The following is a 17,715-nucleotide window of genomic DNA, read 5'->3' as shown; positions in this document are numbered from 1 at the left end:
GATGGCATTAGCAGTTACATGGATATATTTGTGAACATGGATGAATTCAACTTAGAACTGAACCCATGTGAACTTTTTAAAATGATCATCTGGGATGTCATGTTCAAAAGCGTTTCATACCCTTGTGCTAAGCAGTATTTCACATATCCATCATATTTTATGATAATCCTTTCCCCTCTAAAAGATTTTGATTCTCTCTTTCCTCCCACCCATGACAATTCAAGACCTACTCTTCAGTCTGGAATTAGTAATTATATGAAACTACTTAGCATTCATAAGTAAAAAGCTACCTGGAAAAGCTATTCATCTTTAAAAAAAAAAGCACTTAATTAATGTATAAGTTCTGTACTGATCTCTTTGGGGATCATAAAGAGGAATTAAAACATTCTTGCCATTTAGGAATTTATGGATCTGGATGACAATCCATTTCTCTGTCAAGAAAATTGATTATGTGTTAGCAACTGACCTCTTAAAGGATAAGAGAATCTTAACATATTGAATATTAGGTAGCTTTTTCTGATGAGGACCTGATTCGTCAACAGTGAACATTGTTCATTCATTTATTAAGTTAACATGTTTATTAGTCATACTAGAAGCACGGTGCATGAAATTTGTGCACGGGGGCGGGGTGTCCCTCTGGGCCTGCATCCTCTCCAATCTGGGACCCCTCGAGGGCTGTCCGACTGCCAGTTTAGTGGGATTGGGCTTAAACGGGCAGTCGGACATCCCTCTCACAATCCAGGACTGCTGGCTCCCAACTGCTCGCCTGCCTGCCTTCCTGATTGCCCTTAACCGCTTCTGCCTGCCAGCTTGATCACTCCCTAACCACTCCCCTGCCAGCCTGATTGATGCCTAACTGCTCCCCTGCCAGCCTGTTTGCCCCTAACTTCCCTCCCCTGCAGGCCTAGTCCCCCCCAACTTCTCTCCCCTGCAGGCCTGGTCACCCCCAACTTCCCTCCTCTGCTGGCTTGGTCACCCCTAACTTCCCTTCCCTGCAGGCTTGATCACCCCCAACTGCCTTCCCTTGCAGGCCTGGTCTCTCCCAACTGCCTTCCCTGCTGGCCTGATCGCCCACAACTGCCCTCCCTTGCAGGCCTGGTCCCTCCCAACTGCCCTCCCTTGCTGGCCATCTTGTGGTGGCCATCTTGTGTCCACATGGGGACAGGATCTTTGACCACATGGGGGCAGCCATCTTGTGTGTTGGAGTGATGGTCAATCTGCATATTACTCTTTTATTAGGTAGGATAGAGGCCTGGTGCACAGGTGGGGGCCAGCTGGTTTGCCCTGAAGGGTGTCCTGGATCAGGGTGGGGGTTCTCTTGGGGCGTGGCACTGCCTGGGCGAGGGGCCTGTGGTGGTTTGCAGGCTGGCCATGCCCCCTGGCGACCCAAGCAGGAGGCCCTGGTATCTGGGATTTATTTATCTTCTACAATTGAAACTTTATAGCCTGGAGTGGAGCCAAGCCTTCTGTTTGCTCCATGGCGGCAGCCATTTCTATTGGGATTTATGTATCTTCTATAATTGAAACTTTGTAGCCTTAAGTGAGGCCTGGGCCGGCCAGGGTGTGCGGAAAGCTTGGCTTCCTCCATCACCGGGGGCAACCCTAGCCTCCTGCTCTTTCCAGCTCCGTGGCTGCCGCCATTTCTGTTTGGGTTTATGTATCTTCTATCATTGAAACTTTGTAGCCTTGAGTGGAGGCCTAGGCGGGCAAGGGCAGGCGGAAAGCTTGGCTCACTCCATTGCCGGGGAAACTCAAGCCTCCCTCCTGCTCTCTGTGGCCATATAGCCATCTTGGTTGGGTTTATTTGCATACTCACTCCTGATTGGCTGGTGGGCGTGGCTTGTAGGTGTAGCAGAGTGATGGTTAATTTGCATATTACTCTTTTATTAGATAGGATACTGTGTGCTCATTAATGTGCTTGTCACTAGTGAAAAAGTACCGAGTGATATACTAGTAAACACAGACTCGGCTTTCAGGTAACAGACTGTTGACATCAAGTCAACCCACTTGTCTTTTTCATAGGTGTATTTAATTGAGAGACCATCGCATTCAAGGATTTGTTGAAAAAGTGTACCCTTACTTATCTAAACATTTATTTTGGTAATTTATCATAGGAGTAAATAATGAAGTGTAATAAGGACTTTTTTCTCTTTTAAATTTCATATGTTACTTCTATTTTTATTTTACTTCTTTTTGAGGTGTGACTACTCATTTATATTTAGGCCTTATCCAGAGATTTCTGGTAGCTTATGCATTTTGTCTGATTCTATTGGCTTTGACCACTTAGAAGCTATAGGATTTGAATAGTTGAGGTTCTTTGAATATGAAAATTCTGTGGTTACTTATTCAGTCTGGTTAGAAAAGCTAGTAACTTCTCATCCTTCTTTCTGCTAGTTATTGGGTGTTCTGGGAAAAACTGATTGCATGTTTATAATATCTAAAGCCTTTCAGTATTTTAAAGATTTAACAGCTGAAAACTCCCATCCATCATTTATTGAGCACCTGCTCTGTATGTGCCAGCCATTGTACTGAGAATGTTCTTGTGAAGAAACAGACACAGTCCTTGTCTTCAGAATTTGTAAGACATAGCAATCTCTAACTGAGATGATACTAATAATGGTTAGCATTTACTATGTGCCAGGCACTTTTTCAATTACTACATATATTTCCTCATTTAATGCTTAATAACAACTTGTGAAATGATGATGTTATTATTACCCCTAACTTACATTTAAGGAAATAGGCAAGAAAGATTATGTTGTCCCAAGTCGCATAGCTAAAGTATGGTAAAGATGGAATTCACATGTGCCAGTCTGGCTTCAAAAATTCCACATTTATCCACTACACTGTACTGTGCAATTATAACAGATAATTATGGTGTAATTTAAATGGATAATTAGGTAATTTCAATAAGTGTGAGCAATGATATGATGGAAATACTTGCTGCTGTGAGAGCTCAGAATGACTTCACCCAATTTGGTCCTGTGCTAGGGTCAAGTAAAGCTTTTCTGAGAAAGTAAATCTTTATTGAAAGAGCCTTTCCCACCACACATACACTTTTCAACTAATGAAAATAATTGGAAAGAATATTTTAAAAGGGCAGTGGTTTTCATATAAAGAAATCGCAACACAGGTTATAAAAACATGAGTCTGTTCTCAACTTGGAAGGTTCTCTGGTGATTACACCTTATTTACTGTTTAGGTGGAATATCGTTTTTAAATGTACTATTTAAAAAATTAACCAAAGGAAAAAGTTTTTGTATTTTTGAGGAGACAAATCTGAGGAGAATACTATTTTGTAAAAAGACCAGGGTGCTTTTGTTTGGTTTTGATAGGACAAAAGATTTGATTGATTATGTGCAGTTTAATTTAGTTTAAAAATGGTAGCAACTTTGATTGATTACTTTAAGCCTATTGTCATATTGTAGCAGGGATTGATGTTTCTAAATTCTGTACCAGCAAATGAGCATAGAGAAAAGTATGAAATGCATTATGTAGAATACATTTCATAATATCAAAGCCTTTATGAAGTACTGTGTATTCATAGGTGTTTAATATTTGCAAATTAAGTTGTAATTTAGACAGATTTTAAGTTAAAATTGAACAGTCTTGTGATCTATGTATCAACTGATTTTGTAAGTTAATAATCTTTTGAGTGCTGTCCATTTTTATTGTAAGACGGGAACAGTAATTTTTAGGGTATATTTGGAAATTTTTTGTGGTTAGTAGCATACTATGGCTTAAAAGCTACTATGATAGATGGTTCTGGTAGTATTGCTCTGCCCTTCATAATGTAGTGTTTATCATCTTTCATGTATAAAAATCTCATATTCATTAATGGTTATTTTCATGGTAAAACCATTGTACAGAATTCAAGATCTTAATTAAGAGCCCCAGGAGGTCAGGTTTGACTACTTTTATTAGCATAGTCATGCTCTATCAATTTAAAATACGCACCATAATAGCTCTGTATTTAACGATTTCACTGGTTTACTTCCTTTATATTCTAAAATTGAAATAGCATCCATTGATCAGTATAGCTGACTGATCTACTTGGGCTCCATTGTAACATTGCTTGCTTGGTTTTTGTTCCTTTCTCCTCACTCCAACTCCTTCCTCAGGTCAGTCACCTTCCCTTTGTTTTCTCCAGCCCTTTGATAATCTAACTGGTCACTGCATTATTCTGCTTCATTCCATGCTGTTCTGTCAGCTCCATATTGCATTATGTTATGGCATTCTTTTGCCTTTTCTGCTTATGGGCATCTGTGCTCTCATTGCCTAACTCTATGTGGTAAAGAGTTGGCTGTTTAAGCTGTTTGGCAAATAGTTTACTTACCCAGCAGACTTAATTCTGCTCTCTTTGGAAAAGAATTGGTCTTGCTATGTCTGACTTTAAAAGAAATAGAATGATAGTGTTTTCTTTGTTAATTTGAATATAGAACATAGGTATTATATATAACTTCTCTTTTTGGAATGTTTTCTATTTGAAACTTAATAAAACTTACTATGAAGAAAAGTTGGCTATTTAAACAGTGGGTCAACTAACCCATTCTTTTTCTCATTAAAGCTGGGACACATGGATGAGTATATATCTACATATCTATATATATATAAAGAGGCAGGGTCGTAACATCCAAAACGACTGAAGGCTTGACTGAATACCAGGCTGCACGCGCAGCAGGTGAGCGGGCTGAACTGCTGACCTCTTGGAGAGAGAGAGAGGCAGGGCTGATCAGCAGTGGCAGTGGCTGCTGGCGAGGCCCGGAGAGAGAAGTAGGGTGATCAGACCCTGTTTCTCTCTCCGGGCCTCGCCAGCAGCCAAGCTTCTCTCTCCCAGAGGTCAGCAGTTCAGCCCACTCGCCAGCAGCCTGGGGCGGCTGCTGATCAGTCCCGCCTCTATGATCAGGCCTGGAGATAGGCCTGGAGATGCTTTCTGGCATAGAAACTGACCAATCAGAACCAAATCTGGGTGAATTGTGAGGAGCAAATGGCTGCCTAAGTGGTGGAGCTTTTGACGCTGACTGGCATAGAAACTGACCAATCAGAACCAAATCTGGGTGAATTGCGAGGAGCTTTGACACTGGCATAGAAACCGACCAATCAGAACTTATTCTGGGTGAACTGCGAAGGCAGAACCTAAGGTGGGGGCTGAGGAGGGGTTTTAAGGGCAACAGCTGTTTGGTGTAAGGTGTAAGAAAGTGATTCAATTTTTTAATGACCGGTTTGGCAGTATAGTGCATATGGCTGGCTATCAGTCCCAATATAGGGATTATGTGTTTTTGTCTGCCAAGAGCATCTCCTCCTGCTGAGAAAGGCTCCCCCCCCATTTAAGCAATCCTATCCTATATAATCTACCTATACTAATAAAAGGGTAATATGCTAATTAGGCCAGGTCAACCGGCCATCTTCCAGACAAAGCCATGGTGGTGGGGACCGAGGCAGAGGCAGTTAGGGCCGATCAGGCAGGCAGGGAGAGTAGTTGGGGGCGAGATCAGGCCTGCAGGGGAGGGCAGTTTGGGGCGATCAGGCAGGCAGGCAGAGGCAGTTAGGGGCAATTAGGCAGGAAGGCTAAGGAAGTCAGTGGCAGTCAGGCCAGCAGGGGGGCAAGGTAGGGGCAATCAGGCCAGCAGGCAGAGGGGTTAGGGGGTGATCAGGCAAGCAGGCAGAGAGAGGGGTTAGGGGTGATCAGGCAGGCAGGCAGGCAGGTGAGTGGTTAGGAGCCAGTCATCCCGGATTGCGAGAGGGATGTCTGACTGCTGGTAGTTGGACATCCCCCAAGGGGTCCCAGATTGGAGAGGGTGCAGGCTGGGCTGAGGAACCCCCCTCCATGCACAAATTTCATGCACCGGGCCTCTAATCTATACTAATAATAGCCTAGGGCCGTCATGACCTACATGACCAGAAGGATGGCCAGTCACCATGAGGGGACCCTTCCTGGATCGGGGGCATGGCCTGCCTTCAAACTGCTGGTGGCCCCTATCCCAGGTCGGCCCAGTGCCCCAGAGGGGACCCCCACCACAATTGGGGATGCTGCCAGCCTGCAAACCGCTGGCGGCCCCTTGCCCAGGCTGGGGAGGCACTGGGAGCCGGGCGTGTGCCGTGCGGTCTTTTAAAAATAAAGAAAGAGCAGCTTCTCGAAGTGCAGTCAGTGAGGCGTAGCTCTGCACAGGTGCACTGGGCCCACCGCCAGGTGCGGGAAAGCGAAGTCCGGGTGGGAGTGGTCCGAGCACGTCGCCTGGTGGCATCAGGGGCCGTGCAGATGGATGGGCTGCGCTGGACGGACCGTGCTGGACGGCGCCGGCAGGCTGTGTGGAGGGCCGCAGAGGTATGGAGCTGTTAGGGCAGTGGCCTGTGGGGTCAGTGAGGCTGGGGTGTCAGGTAGGCCCCAGGTCCTCGGGTGCTGCCGGGGGAGCGTGGCCATCCAGAGTGGAAGAAAAAGCCCTTCTTTCTAGAAGAACGTGGATGGTTTAAACGTGCATAGAGAAACTGCGGCGGTACCGACATGGCTATGCCGGGTTCCCCGAGCCGCCTGTCAGCGCCCGACTGCAGGCTTCACTGTGGGGAGTAGGCCTGGACATGGGCCAGGACATGGTTGTGGCAGCTGGACTCACCTCGAGTGTCGCCTCAGCATTATGACTTCACAATGTCACCCGCAAGTGGCCATAGCTGCTGGGCTATGGGCCCCGGCGAGCCAGCACTGTGCGTGCTCGGGGCAGCGCACTCTGTGTTTCCGTTGAAAGGACACCGTATGTGATGGGTGCTGTTGATTCCTTAAGGTTGAAATGGGGCAGCTTGAACTTGCTTACAATGCGATCTTTTCTCCGTATTTTACGGCACAGTCTTTTCGGGCTCAGGGAACTGGCAGCCACTGGAGCGCCAGCTTGGCCATCCCACACAGCCAGACGCCACAGGAAGCACAGAAATGCCAAAGCCCCAACAGAACCCGCCACGAAATAGACCCCAGTTCACATACTGGAGCGGAAACAAGAAAACTGTGGCACCTGTGGCACCTGTTGGACCTCAGCTGGGACTGTGCCCGCAGGTCTGTCTGCAGGGTTCCTGCACCCTCGCCGTGGCCCAGTGGCCAAGGAGGCTCCAAGCCTTGATTCTGGAGTTACAGATCTTAGCAAGTTGGCTGGTGCACAAAGGTGGAGTCGAAAATAGTAAGGTTAGACTGTATGTGAGTGTGTGCATTTATACACATATATGCCCATTTTCCCCAGTCTTTTTCTGAGCTGTTTGAGAGCATGCTCTACATGTGACAGGATGCCCAGATACTCCCCTGTGTATTTCCCAGAAGCAGACACTCCTACATAACAATTCTCCACCCAACCATGTGAGGAAATCTCCATTCAAACGGTATTAAGGTTCAATCCACAGACCCCATTTGAATTCTGACAACTGTGTCAACAGTGTTCCCCACTCCCCACCCCCAGGATCCCATCCACCTTGGACGGGTCCTCTGTCAATCCTGTCCCTGACAGTTTTTCAGTTTTAATTAAAAATCATAGACTTTTGCCCTAAAGCAAAAGACCCACTGGAGTTCTGAGGCGCCTCCCGGCACTGGCTGCCTCGCCCCCACCCCACGTGGAGCCCCAAGCTGAACGGCTCAGGTGGGTGTGGGCCATGTGGCCGCAGGCCCCAGGCCCCGTGGGGGTGGAGAGGTTTGCACCGCAGCCTGTGTAGCGACTCTGGGGAGTCCAAATTGGACTGAATGGACTGCAGCTGGTGGTGCTGGCCAAGTTAAGCTCCAGGAAGACGTTTTGTAAGAAGAGCGGGGAAGCCTATTCTCCCAGTAGAGTTCTGATCGCTGAGAATGACGAGAAGGGAGGCCTCCAGAAGTCTCAGATGTTATACGACCAAGCAGGAGAAGAGCACTACAACTGCATCTCTGCTCCTCATAAGTCGATGCGGGCTCAGACCCGAGTGCCTCCCTCTGCTGCCTGGCACGCATGCTCGAAGGAGGAGAGGACCCGCTGTATGTGGCAATGAAGCTGGTGAGGTTTGCCAGTGAAGACATAGGTCTGGCAGACCCATCCGCATTACCACAAGTAGTGGCCGCCTAACAGGGCTGTCACTTCATAGGCATGCCCGAATGTGAGGTGCTTCTGGCCCAGTATGTAGTCTATTTTGCCAGAGCCCCAAAGTCTGTTGAGGTATACAGCACCTGCAACAACATCAAAGCCTGCCTGCGGAACCACCAGGGGCCTCTGCCCCCTGTCCCACTGCACCTGAGGAACATGCCAACCCGGCTCATTCAGGACCTGGGCTATGGCAAGGGCTGCAAATACAACCCCATGTACATGAGCCTGTGGACCAGGAATACCTGCCCAAAGAACTGAGGAGTGGATTTCTTCAAGCAGAGGCGATGCTGACTCTTTGAGGCTCTGACAGCAAAAGAATGTTACTTTCTTTTCTATCTTCTTCTTTTTTTTTAATAGGAATGGCCAGAAAGAGAGTAAATGGATCGTGAAGTTGGTTTCCTGGTAAAAGTTAAAACAGCCCAACTTTTTGTGCCAGAAATTTGAGAGTTTCTTAAGTGGAGGCACAGCTACTTCCGCTAAGTGTGTAGTGTTGAATTGTGTTCATTTGCACTCTGCAATGGTTATGCATTTGGAAGTGTCTGGCAGCTTTGTGCAATGAATTAATGTTATAAGTGTGCCGGGCCAGCACAGTCAAGGGTTTGGTGAGGGGCGGGGGAGGGTGTGGCGAAGGATTAAGGAAAAGACAAAGAGGATAAACTGGGACTTGGTGGATCTTCTGTGCCTGGCTGAGGCCACAGAGAGAGATCCAGCCAGCAAGGTGAGGCTTTATTTTATAGTTAGAGAAAAACAAGGAAGCGGTCAACATAGTTACAATGTTCTTGTGAGTTTCACTTGTTTTGGCAGCACTTGCTGCACCTCCCACAGCCCATTAGCTACCCAGGAAGGATCTAGGGAGTGTCATAAGGTCAAGCTTAATTATGCTAAGAGGGCTGTGCCCTCTAAGCTGGGACTTGTTTGTGGCTTTGACAACAGGTCAGTCCGAGGCTTAACCCTATAGCCACTCCCTACATATAAGGAATTATTTATTTTGTCATAGTATTTAAATCATAATGTCATTTCAGAATTTAATTCTGTAGGATTTTTTTTCCCTTTAAAAAAATGTGTATTCTGGGTAGTTTTAATTGGCAAAAAAAATGTAATTGTGATTTAATACTGCATAGTGTTATGGGGTATTTTTTTATATGCAAAGGTCTTATGAACCAATAAAACTTTAAAAGTAACAAAAACAAAACAAAACAAAACAAAAGACAACAAAAAAATCTTTGCTGGGGAGGCCAGCGGGGCTCCGGTATGTTCGGGGACAGCCTGTTTATGCCGGGATCTGAGTGCGCAGTGGTGCACATGCTGTGGGCATGTTCTGGGAGCTTGGCGCAGGCACCATATGGACACTGGTGCATGAAGAGGTGTGCACACACCTTTGTGTGCATAACTACATCTATTTCTCAGAAGCGTACCTGGAAAAGTGCTTTATATGTAATAGACAGTTTTCAAAATGTAATCCAGAGAAAGAGATCTGTAGTGAAAACACGCACACTAGGAAAGGTTTTTGATACTAAACACAAAGGTGTAATTGAAGTGTTTATGCCCAAATGTACTGTGAATCAAACTTACAGTGATATTTATCGTCTGGTGGGTCTGTTTGAAAGATTTGGTCGATCAGTTCTTATTTCACAAAAATAAAATAATATAACTAAGTGATTACTAAATATATACTTCTAAGGCAAAGTAGTTTACCCACTTTGTGTACTTTTTGCACATGTGTAGCACATCAAGGTTGTTTATAAAGTATAACTTGGACGATGTGACAATATGGTTGAGGAAAGAGGTGTGGCTGGTTGTTTTTAAAAATTAGGTACCTCACAGTTTTTAAGACAAATGTGTTGAGGAGAAACCAAGATGGCAGCATAGGTAAATACCTAAACTGCTGCCTCGCACAACAATTTCAAAACTACAACTAAAAGACAGAACGAACATCATCCAGAACCACAGGAAGGCTGGCTGAGTGGAAGTTCTACAACTAGAAGGAAAGAGAAAAGCACACTGAGACTCAGAGGAACTGTGGAAGGCGGAAGTGCCGAGGCGCGCACGCAAAGAGGGCGGGCAACTGAGTGCGTGGCTGGCTTTCTCAAGCGGGAGGGAGACAAAGCTCCCAACTGCACTGAACTCCAGTTCCAGGCGAGACTCTGGGGACTCAGACTCATTCGGGGAGAAACTGGACTGTCTGGCAGCGGGCGGAACTTTCTCTCAGAGGTGCTTGCAGTGATTACCACAGGACACTGAGACACAGGGGCCTATTAGGTCAGGGCTGATGGGAAACCAATGCTGTCTGCTCTGCCCTGAGACTTTGCCCCATCCAAGCTGAGCACAGAGGCTTTTGCAAGTCTTGTCTCATAAGGGTGTCTCCAGCACAGAAGTGCTCCCAGCGTAGACACAGCTAATCCTCACAGCCAGTTGGCCTGGAGGTCAATTCCTCCCAGGGATACCAACAACAATCAAGGCTTAACTACAACAGGACTGTGCACACAGCCCACAAAGGGGTGCACCAAGAGTGTCCACCTCAGGTAACTGGGGAGGCTGAGCCACTGGGCCCTATAGGACACCTAACACACAAAGCCACTCTATCAACTCAGGGAAGCAGCCAAAGTGTGGAGACAAAGAAACAGATCACAAATGAAAGAAATGGAGGAAAGCAAACGACTGAATATAGAGTTAAAAACCACAGTTATAAGGTTTTTCAAGAATTTCCTAGAAAAGGCCGATAAATTTAGCAAGACCCTTGAGGATATGAAAAAGGACCAACTAGAAATTAAGCATACACTGACTGAAATAAAAAATATTATACAGAGACCTAACAGCAGACTAGAGGATCGCAAAAATCAAGTCAAAAATTTGAAATACAAAGAAGCAAAAACACTCAACTGGAAAAGCAAAAAGAAAAAAGAATCCAAAAATATGAAGATGGTGTAAGGAGCCTCTGGGACAACTTCAAGTGTACCAACATCCAAATTATGGGGGTGCCAGAAGAAGAGAGAGAGCAAGATACTGAAAACCTATTTGAAGAAATAATGACCGAAAACTTCCTCCACCTGGTGAAAGAAATAGACTTACAAGTCCAGGAAGCACAGAGACCCCCAAAACAAAAGGAATCCAAAGAGGACCACATCAAGACACATCATAATTAAAATGCCAAGAGCAAAAGACAAAAAGAATATTAAAAGCAGCAAGAGAAAAACAGTTAGTTACCTACAAGGGAGCACCCATACGACTGTCAGCTGATTTCTCAACAGAAACTTTGCAGGCCAGATGGGAATGGCAAGAAATATTCAAAGTGATGAACAGCAAGAACCTACAACCAAGATTACTCTACCCAGCAAAGCTATCATTCAGAATTGAAGGTCAGATAAAGAGCTTCACAGATAAGAAAAAGCTAAAGGAGTTCATCACCACCAAACCAGTATTATATGAAATGCTGAAAGGTATTCTTTAAGAAGAGGAAGAAGAAGAAAATGGTAAAGATAAAAAATAGGAACAACAAATACATATCTATCAACAAGTGAATCTAAAAATCAAGTGAATAAAAAATCTTTTGAACAGAATAAACTGGTGAATATAATAGAATCAGGGACATAGAAAGGGAGTGGACTGACAGTTCTTGGGGGAAAAGGGGTGTGGGGGTGCGGGAAGAGACTGGATGAAAATCATACACCTATGGATGAGGACAGTGGGGCGGGGGGTGGGGGGTAATGGCAGAGTGTGGAGTGGGAAACGGGTGGAGGGGAGCTACGGGGGAAAAAAGAGGAACTATTGTAATAATCTAAACAATAAAGATTTATTAAATTAAAAAAAAAAAAAGACAAACGTGTTATCCTAAAATCTTCAGAAGGCAGCGTCAGGGGTCTTTTAAGACCTTTGTATAGGCCTAAGACATAAAAAAGCAGCTACCTTTTTAGGATGTGGCCTAAAAGAAACCTGTTATTTTCAGTTATTACTGTCTTCACAGGAAAATAAATTTTTTCCAGCCTTTTTATGTAAGGGTTTTGTTTTCATACTAGTATTTGAAATAAGTCTTATCATTATTTTAAAGCAATAGTTTTTTCCTCTCAATATCAGAGACCTAAATTTTCACACACACCACAAAAATGTTTATTTGAAGTAACTTACGCATCTGGACTCTGGATGGCCTAATTCAACATTACACACTTAGCTGAAGTAGCTGTGCCTCCACCTAAGAAACTCTCCAGGTGCCAGCAGGGGAGGGCAGTTGGGGGCGATCAGACTGGCAGGGGAGCAATTAGGGGGTGATCAGGCTGGCAGGCAGAAGCGGTTAAGGGCAATTGGGCAGGCAGGCAGGCAAGCAGTTAGGAGCCAGCAGTCTCGGATTGTGAGAGGGATGTCCAACTGCTGGTTTAGGTCTTCAGGGATTGGACCTAAACCAGTAGTCGGACATCCCCTGAGGGGTCCCAGATTGGAGAGGGTTCAGGCCGGGCTGAGGGACCCCCCGGCCCCCGTGCACGAATTTCATGCACCGGGCTACTAGAATAAAAATATTTTGTTACTCTAATTGTTTTAGGGTTTTTTTTGTTAACTATGGTATTTCTTCCTAATTTTTACTTAACCTGGAAACTTCTGGTCTTTTAAAAAGTTCAGGGTGGTAGGCGGTGTGTAACCTATCACTTTTCTAGACTTGGGCTTTTCCTCTCTATATATGAAAGATCTTTAGTTCCGATTGTCTAGGTTCTTGCTACTAAAAATGTGGTCTGTGAACTGGTAGTATCAACATCACCTGTGTATTAAACATGCAAAATCTCAGGCCCTACTGAAGACCTTATACTTTTTTTCCCTTTATCCTCACCAAAGGATATGTTTTTATTGATTTGAGAGAGAGAGGGAGAGAAACATTGATCAGATGCCTCCCATATGCACCCCAACCAGTGATCCAACCCGCAACCTAAGTAAGTGCCCTGAGAGGTATTTGAATCTGCAGCCTTTTGGGTGCATGGGACAGTGCTCCAACCAAATGAACAGCCCAGCCAGAGCAAAACCTTATACTTCTTAATCTGCATTTTAACAAGATATCTAGTCAATTGATACGAACATTGAGGTTTGCAAAGCACTAATCTAGATACCATCCAGCTAGTTTACACATTAAAGTATTCTTGAACTTGTGATCTTATTTAAAAGTTTGTAAATTATTTTGTAACTATTCATCTTGGTTCACCAAAAGTTATATCCTCGATGGGTATGATTGCTATTACTATGTGAAAGAAATAACAAAATTAATCTTAAACAGTAGCCAGGTCTTTTAAGTGAGGATTTGGTATATATTAGGTTTAAAACTATAACAAACATTTATTAGTTTGGTTTCTTTGTTTTTCTTCCATCATCAGATTGTATATGTGGATGAAGAACTATTTTGTTGTTCTTCTTGGGCTGTTGCTTTTCAAGAAAATTGTATGGACAAAGATGAACGTTGAAGAAAAAATATTCAAACTTCTTTTTAATGTTTATCTTAAATGAGCAAAATTATACCTTACAAAATTTTATATGTTGCTTAATAGTATATGTTTACTATTTATGAAGAAATATTGAGGATCCATATTCAAATCTTGCTTTTACATGATTAAAAATGTTCATAGACTCCTATGTAGTGCAATATGACAATTCCATAAAATTTCAAAAATTTCTGTGGGATTTTGAGTAGACTGGGAAATAATCTTGTAGTAATTCTCTGCTGTGCCCTGCATTATGTGAGTGCATATGGGTAGGGACAATATTTACTATTATTTTTGCAAGGTTGATAGAAAAGTAAATGTTGTGTTCTTTGAGCACATATTAATGAAGACTTAGAGATAGAATTCCTTTTTGCTACTCCATTAATCAATTAAGTTAATGCATCATGTGTGTACAGTCATTTGATGACACCCTAAAACTTACATTTATTTGTATATATGTGCTTTAGGAATTAGTTTAATAAATTAAAGTGATTTTATTTTTTTTAGTCATAAAAGAAGAAAGTTCCTTGTATTTTTTTTTTATTTCATTGATTTTTTTTACAGAGAGGAAGGGAGAGGGATAGAGAGTTAGAAACATCGATGAGAGAGAAACATCGATCAGCTGCCTCCTGCACGCCCCCTACTGGGGATGTGCCCACAACCAAGGTACATGCCCTTGACCGGAATCAAACCTGGGACCCTTCAGTCCGCAGGGGGACGCTTTATCCACTGAGCCAAACCGGTTAGGTATTGTGCTTTAAGAATAAGAACTGAGAGCATAAAAATCAATATATTATTATTCCTTTAGCATTCAGATGAAGTGTGAACAATATGGCCACATTTCTGTTGGTATTTTTCTTGAGTAATGGTATTGTTTAATGATGATAAGCAATATCTCAGTGAATTATTTGTACCTTCTTTTGACCTTTTGCCTAAGAATGGCTGTGGGAGGGAGTGCCAGAGAGAAAACCTCAGATATGTGTAAGATAGCCATATGTTACTTAACACTTCAAGAGTGTTCAGTTTTAAGCAACAAAAGAAAACTCCTAGGAATGACCTAGAAGCCATTCTTTTTAAAAAATAAATCTTTATTGTTGAAAGTATGACATATGTCCCCCTTTCCCCCCCAGTGCCCTTCCCACCCCCACCCCCATTCTATTTTGTATATAGCTTCTGCTGCATGTAGCTGTGACAGACGGGACATGGTTGTGGTTACCAGAGGATAGATACTCTTGTGGTCATAACCAAGTTGTAAATGTCACTGAGATTCTTCTTGAATGTCTGTCACATGTGTATCAGTGATTCTAAAGTAGATAAAAATGAAACAATGATTCATTTGGGAGTTAGCACTCCCAGAAGATTAGTTTTTAAACAGAACAGCAGAAGGACTTGTGACATGCATCCATAAGCAATAGTAATGATTTGACAGTTATTTAGCTCTCAGTTCATAGCCTTTTGGTTGAACTGACAACATGCCTGCAAAGATAGTGAGGCCTGTTTCAGCCCCATTAATGTCTTTTTGAATGTTACCCTGCAGTCTGCATTAATGATAAATGTTCAGTGATTGATGATTTTATAGTCCCAGGGGATTCTGGGTGGTTTCTGGTTTCTGTGAGCCAGCGAAGTTGTCTTTCTTTTGGGCCTCTTGTTAGTTTTTCTTATCTTTACTAAAATTGTTTTAAGTTGGCAGAAGGATAGGTATCATCTTTAGTTTTAATTAACTAGGGTTCAAGGCCTTATCAGTATGAGTATGATTTTAGAAGGTGATGCTGTACTTAGTATGTGTAAGAGTCTGAGAACCAGAACAGTTTTTAATCCACGGAGCTTTTGTAACATTTTATTTGTAAACTTTGGTATCTTTTTTTCTTCTCTGCTTTTAAAAAAACATGTTTTAAGTTATAAGGAGAGATTTAATAGCAGCTATTGTGAAATAACATTAGCTTTATTGTTTTCATGCTGTTTGCAGTTTTATTTTTCAGACTCTTAAAAACTTAAATCAGCTATTTTTAATGTGTTTTCCTTTTTTACATGGCTCATTTTCTGTAAGAGTATATTTTGTTATACTGGTATTAAAAGAAGTATAAACAGATCTTTTTTTGCTAAAGATTTGTTTGCCACATAGGAAAGGAGGCAGAAAAAGGAGGATAGAGGTAAACATTTCCTAACACAGAAATATATTTTCTTAGTTCATCCCTTTTTTAAAAAGGATTTATAGAACTTTCTTCTTAGATGTAAAGAGATCATAGGGCTAATTTTCTTTAAGATCAAGAAAGAAACATTTTTTACTTTAAAAACTTAAAAATAACAAAAGAAGCACTCTGTTTAGTTTTCTAAGTAATGAACAATGAACTTGATGAGGAATAACCATTTGTACGTCTGTATATTAATTAGATGATTATGCTCAATTAGCAGGACTGCCAAGTAATCTCTTTAACACTCCCATCTTTTCTTTTCCCCTAGGGTTTTACAGACAGCCCTCATTACAGTGATCACTTGAATGACAGTCGATTAGGGGCCCATGAAGGCCTGTCCCCAACACCTTTCATGAACTCAAATCTGATGGGTAAGTTGGTACTTCTTTGCAAGTAGTCTTCACGAAGCCTCTTTGGTCAGAGGCATATTTTGTCTTCTTGTCCAGGAAAGACACCTAAGTATCTAGAGGAAAGTTCCTGAGTTTCTAGGGACATCTCTGCTTTCCTGTTCAGCTCAGTGTGAGGAGCAAGCATCCAGAAATGTGGATCTTGCTCATATAGCATTATTGTCATTGGAATAAAAGATGAAAGCAGCAATGTTTTAACTGCCAATTTTTGCAGTGTTTTTGTTACATCAAGCATTTTTTTGTTTTTTGCTTTGGGGGCAGAGAAGTGTTTCTGAGACATTTATAATTTATTATTTGTCAAAAGTTATATGTTTGTGGTAATTAAAAATACAACAAAGCAGTGATTTTAGGCAGATTTTACTTACAGTGGATAATATTTTCTTTTGGCACTATTTGATTAAGACTTAATAGTACATTTAGATGTTGTAGCTTCTGTTTTAAACACTTGGGTTCACATTGGTGATTTTAAAAGTTTTGTTCTGCAATGGAAAAGTTGTGCTTTGAAGGATATTACCTACCACCTAAACCTGATTATTATATTTTGGCAAAACCTTTAATGTTAACCATTCTCTATATCTCCCCTTTACTTCCTGCAGTATAACCCCACCTTCCTTTTATCTTTCTCATATGAAAGTTTATAGCTGTACAATCTGAAAAGATAAGCCCAAGGTTTTTTTTGTTTGTTTATTTTGTTTTTTAAAATCAGTTTGGATGCCACTCGTTTTTATGATACTTTCATCTTTGTGCAGAACCTGATTCAAAAGAATCTGTTTTATGACATTATTTTTCCTTTTTGCTTATGCTGGTGCTCAGCACATTAAAAAGCTTTATTTAATCTGTTTTACTGGTTTTTGGTGGCATCATGTAAATATGGAAGGTTTTGTGTAATTGTCATTGATTTCATTACTTACTCTATTTCTGAAGGACATGACCTATATTGTGATCTTAGAATTGTCCTTTTAAGACACAGCCATGCTAATCTAAGTGGATTATCCAAATCCAAAATCCTGGTGGTCTGCAATTTTTTTACAAATGGTTTTGCTTTACACAGTCTTTGTTTATTGCCCTTATCCTGTGTAAAGTGCTGAGGAAACAAGTCTGATGTTTTAGTGTGGATTTTGCCTAAGGCAGTTACCAATCTAAAACCAGAATCATTGAGTATGATTTAAGAGTAAAATATCTATAATCAGCAATAAAACTTGTGTTTAAAATGACAATTTCGCCCTAACCGGTTTGGCTCAGTGGAAAGAGTGTTGGCCTGCAGACTGAAGGGTCCCAGGTTCGATTCCAGTCAAGGGCATGTACCTTGGTTGTGGGCACATCCCCAGAAGGAGGTGTGCAGGAGGCAGCTGATCGATGTTTCTCTCTCATCGATGTTTCTCTCTATCCCTCTTTCTTCCTCTCTGTAAAAAATCAATAAAATATATATATTTTTAAAAATGACAATTTGTTTCAACATAAATGCAAATGAAAATCCCAGTATTAAATACATGATCATTCCAGGTTAAAATCAGAATTTATTTTAATAAATTTAGAACAAAATAATTATCCTTTCATTTAGCCAAGAAAAACTTTCTAA

At 42.3% G+C, this 17,715-nt stretch overlaps 1 protein-coding gene across 10 annotated transcripts in view; it reads left to right on the top strand.

Annotated features, from left to right (window-relative positions):
* The window catches only part of TCF12 (transcription factor 12), a 385,291-nt gene that overhangs the window by 154,256 nt on the left and 213,320 nt on the right, over positions 1-17,715 (top strand). For 8 of the 10 annotated variants that reach the window (XM_080675437.1, XM_080675432.1, XM_080675441.1 and 5 more), the window contains one exon: positions 15,998-16,100. The exons of the other annotated variants lie outside the window; for them this stretch is intronic. In XM_080675437.1, coding sequence (XP_080531563.1) covers positions 15,998-16,100 — 103 coding nt within the window. The remainder of the gene's footprint in view (positions 1-15,997; positions 16,101-17,715) is intronic. 10 annotated transcript variants of the gene reach the window in all.

This window comes from Plecotus auritus (genome assembly GCF_963455305.1).
Source record: "Plecotus auritus genome assembly, chromosome: 1".
NCBI lineage: Eukaryota > Metazoa > Chordata > Mammalia > Chiroptera > Vespertilionidae > Plecotus > Plecotus auritus.
Note: the sequence above shows the minus strand (reverse complement) of the source record. Positions and strands in the feature narration are given on the sequence as shown.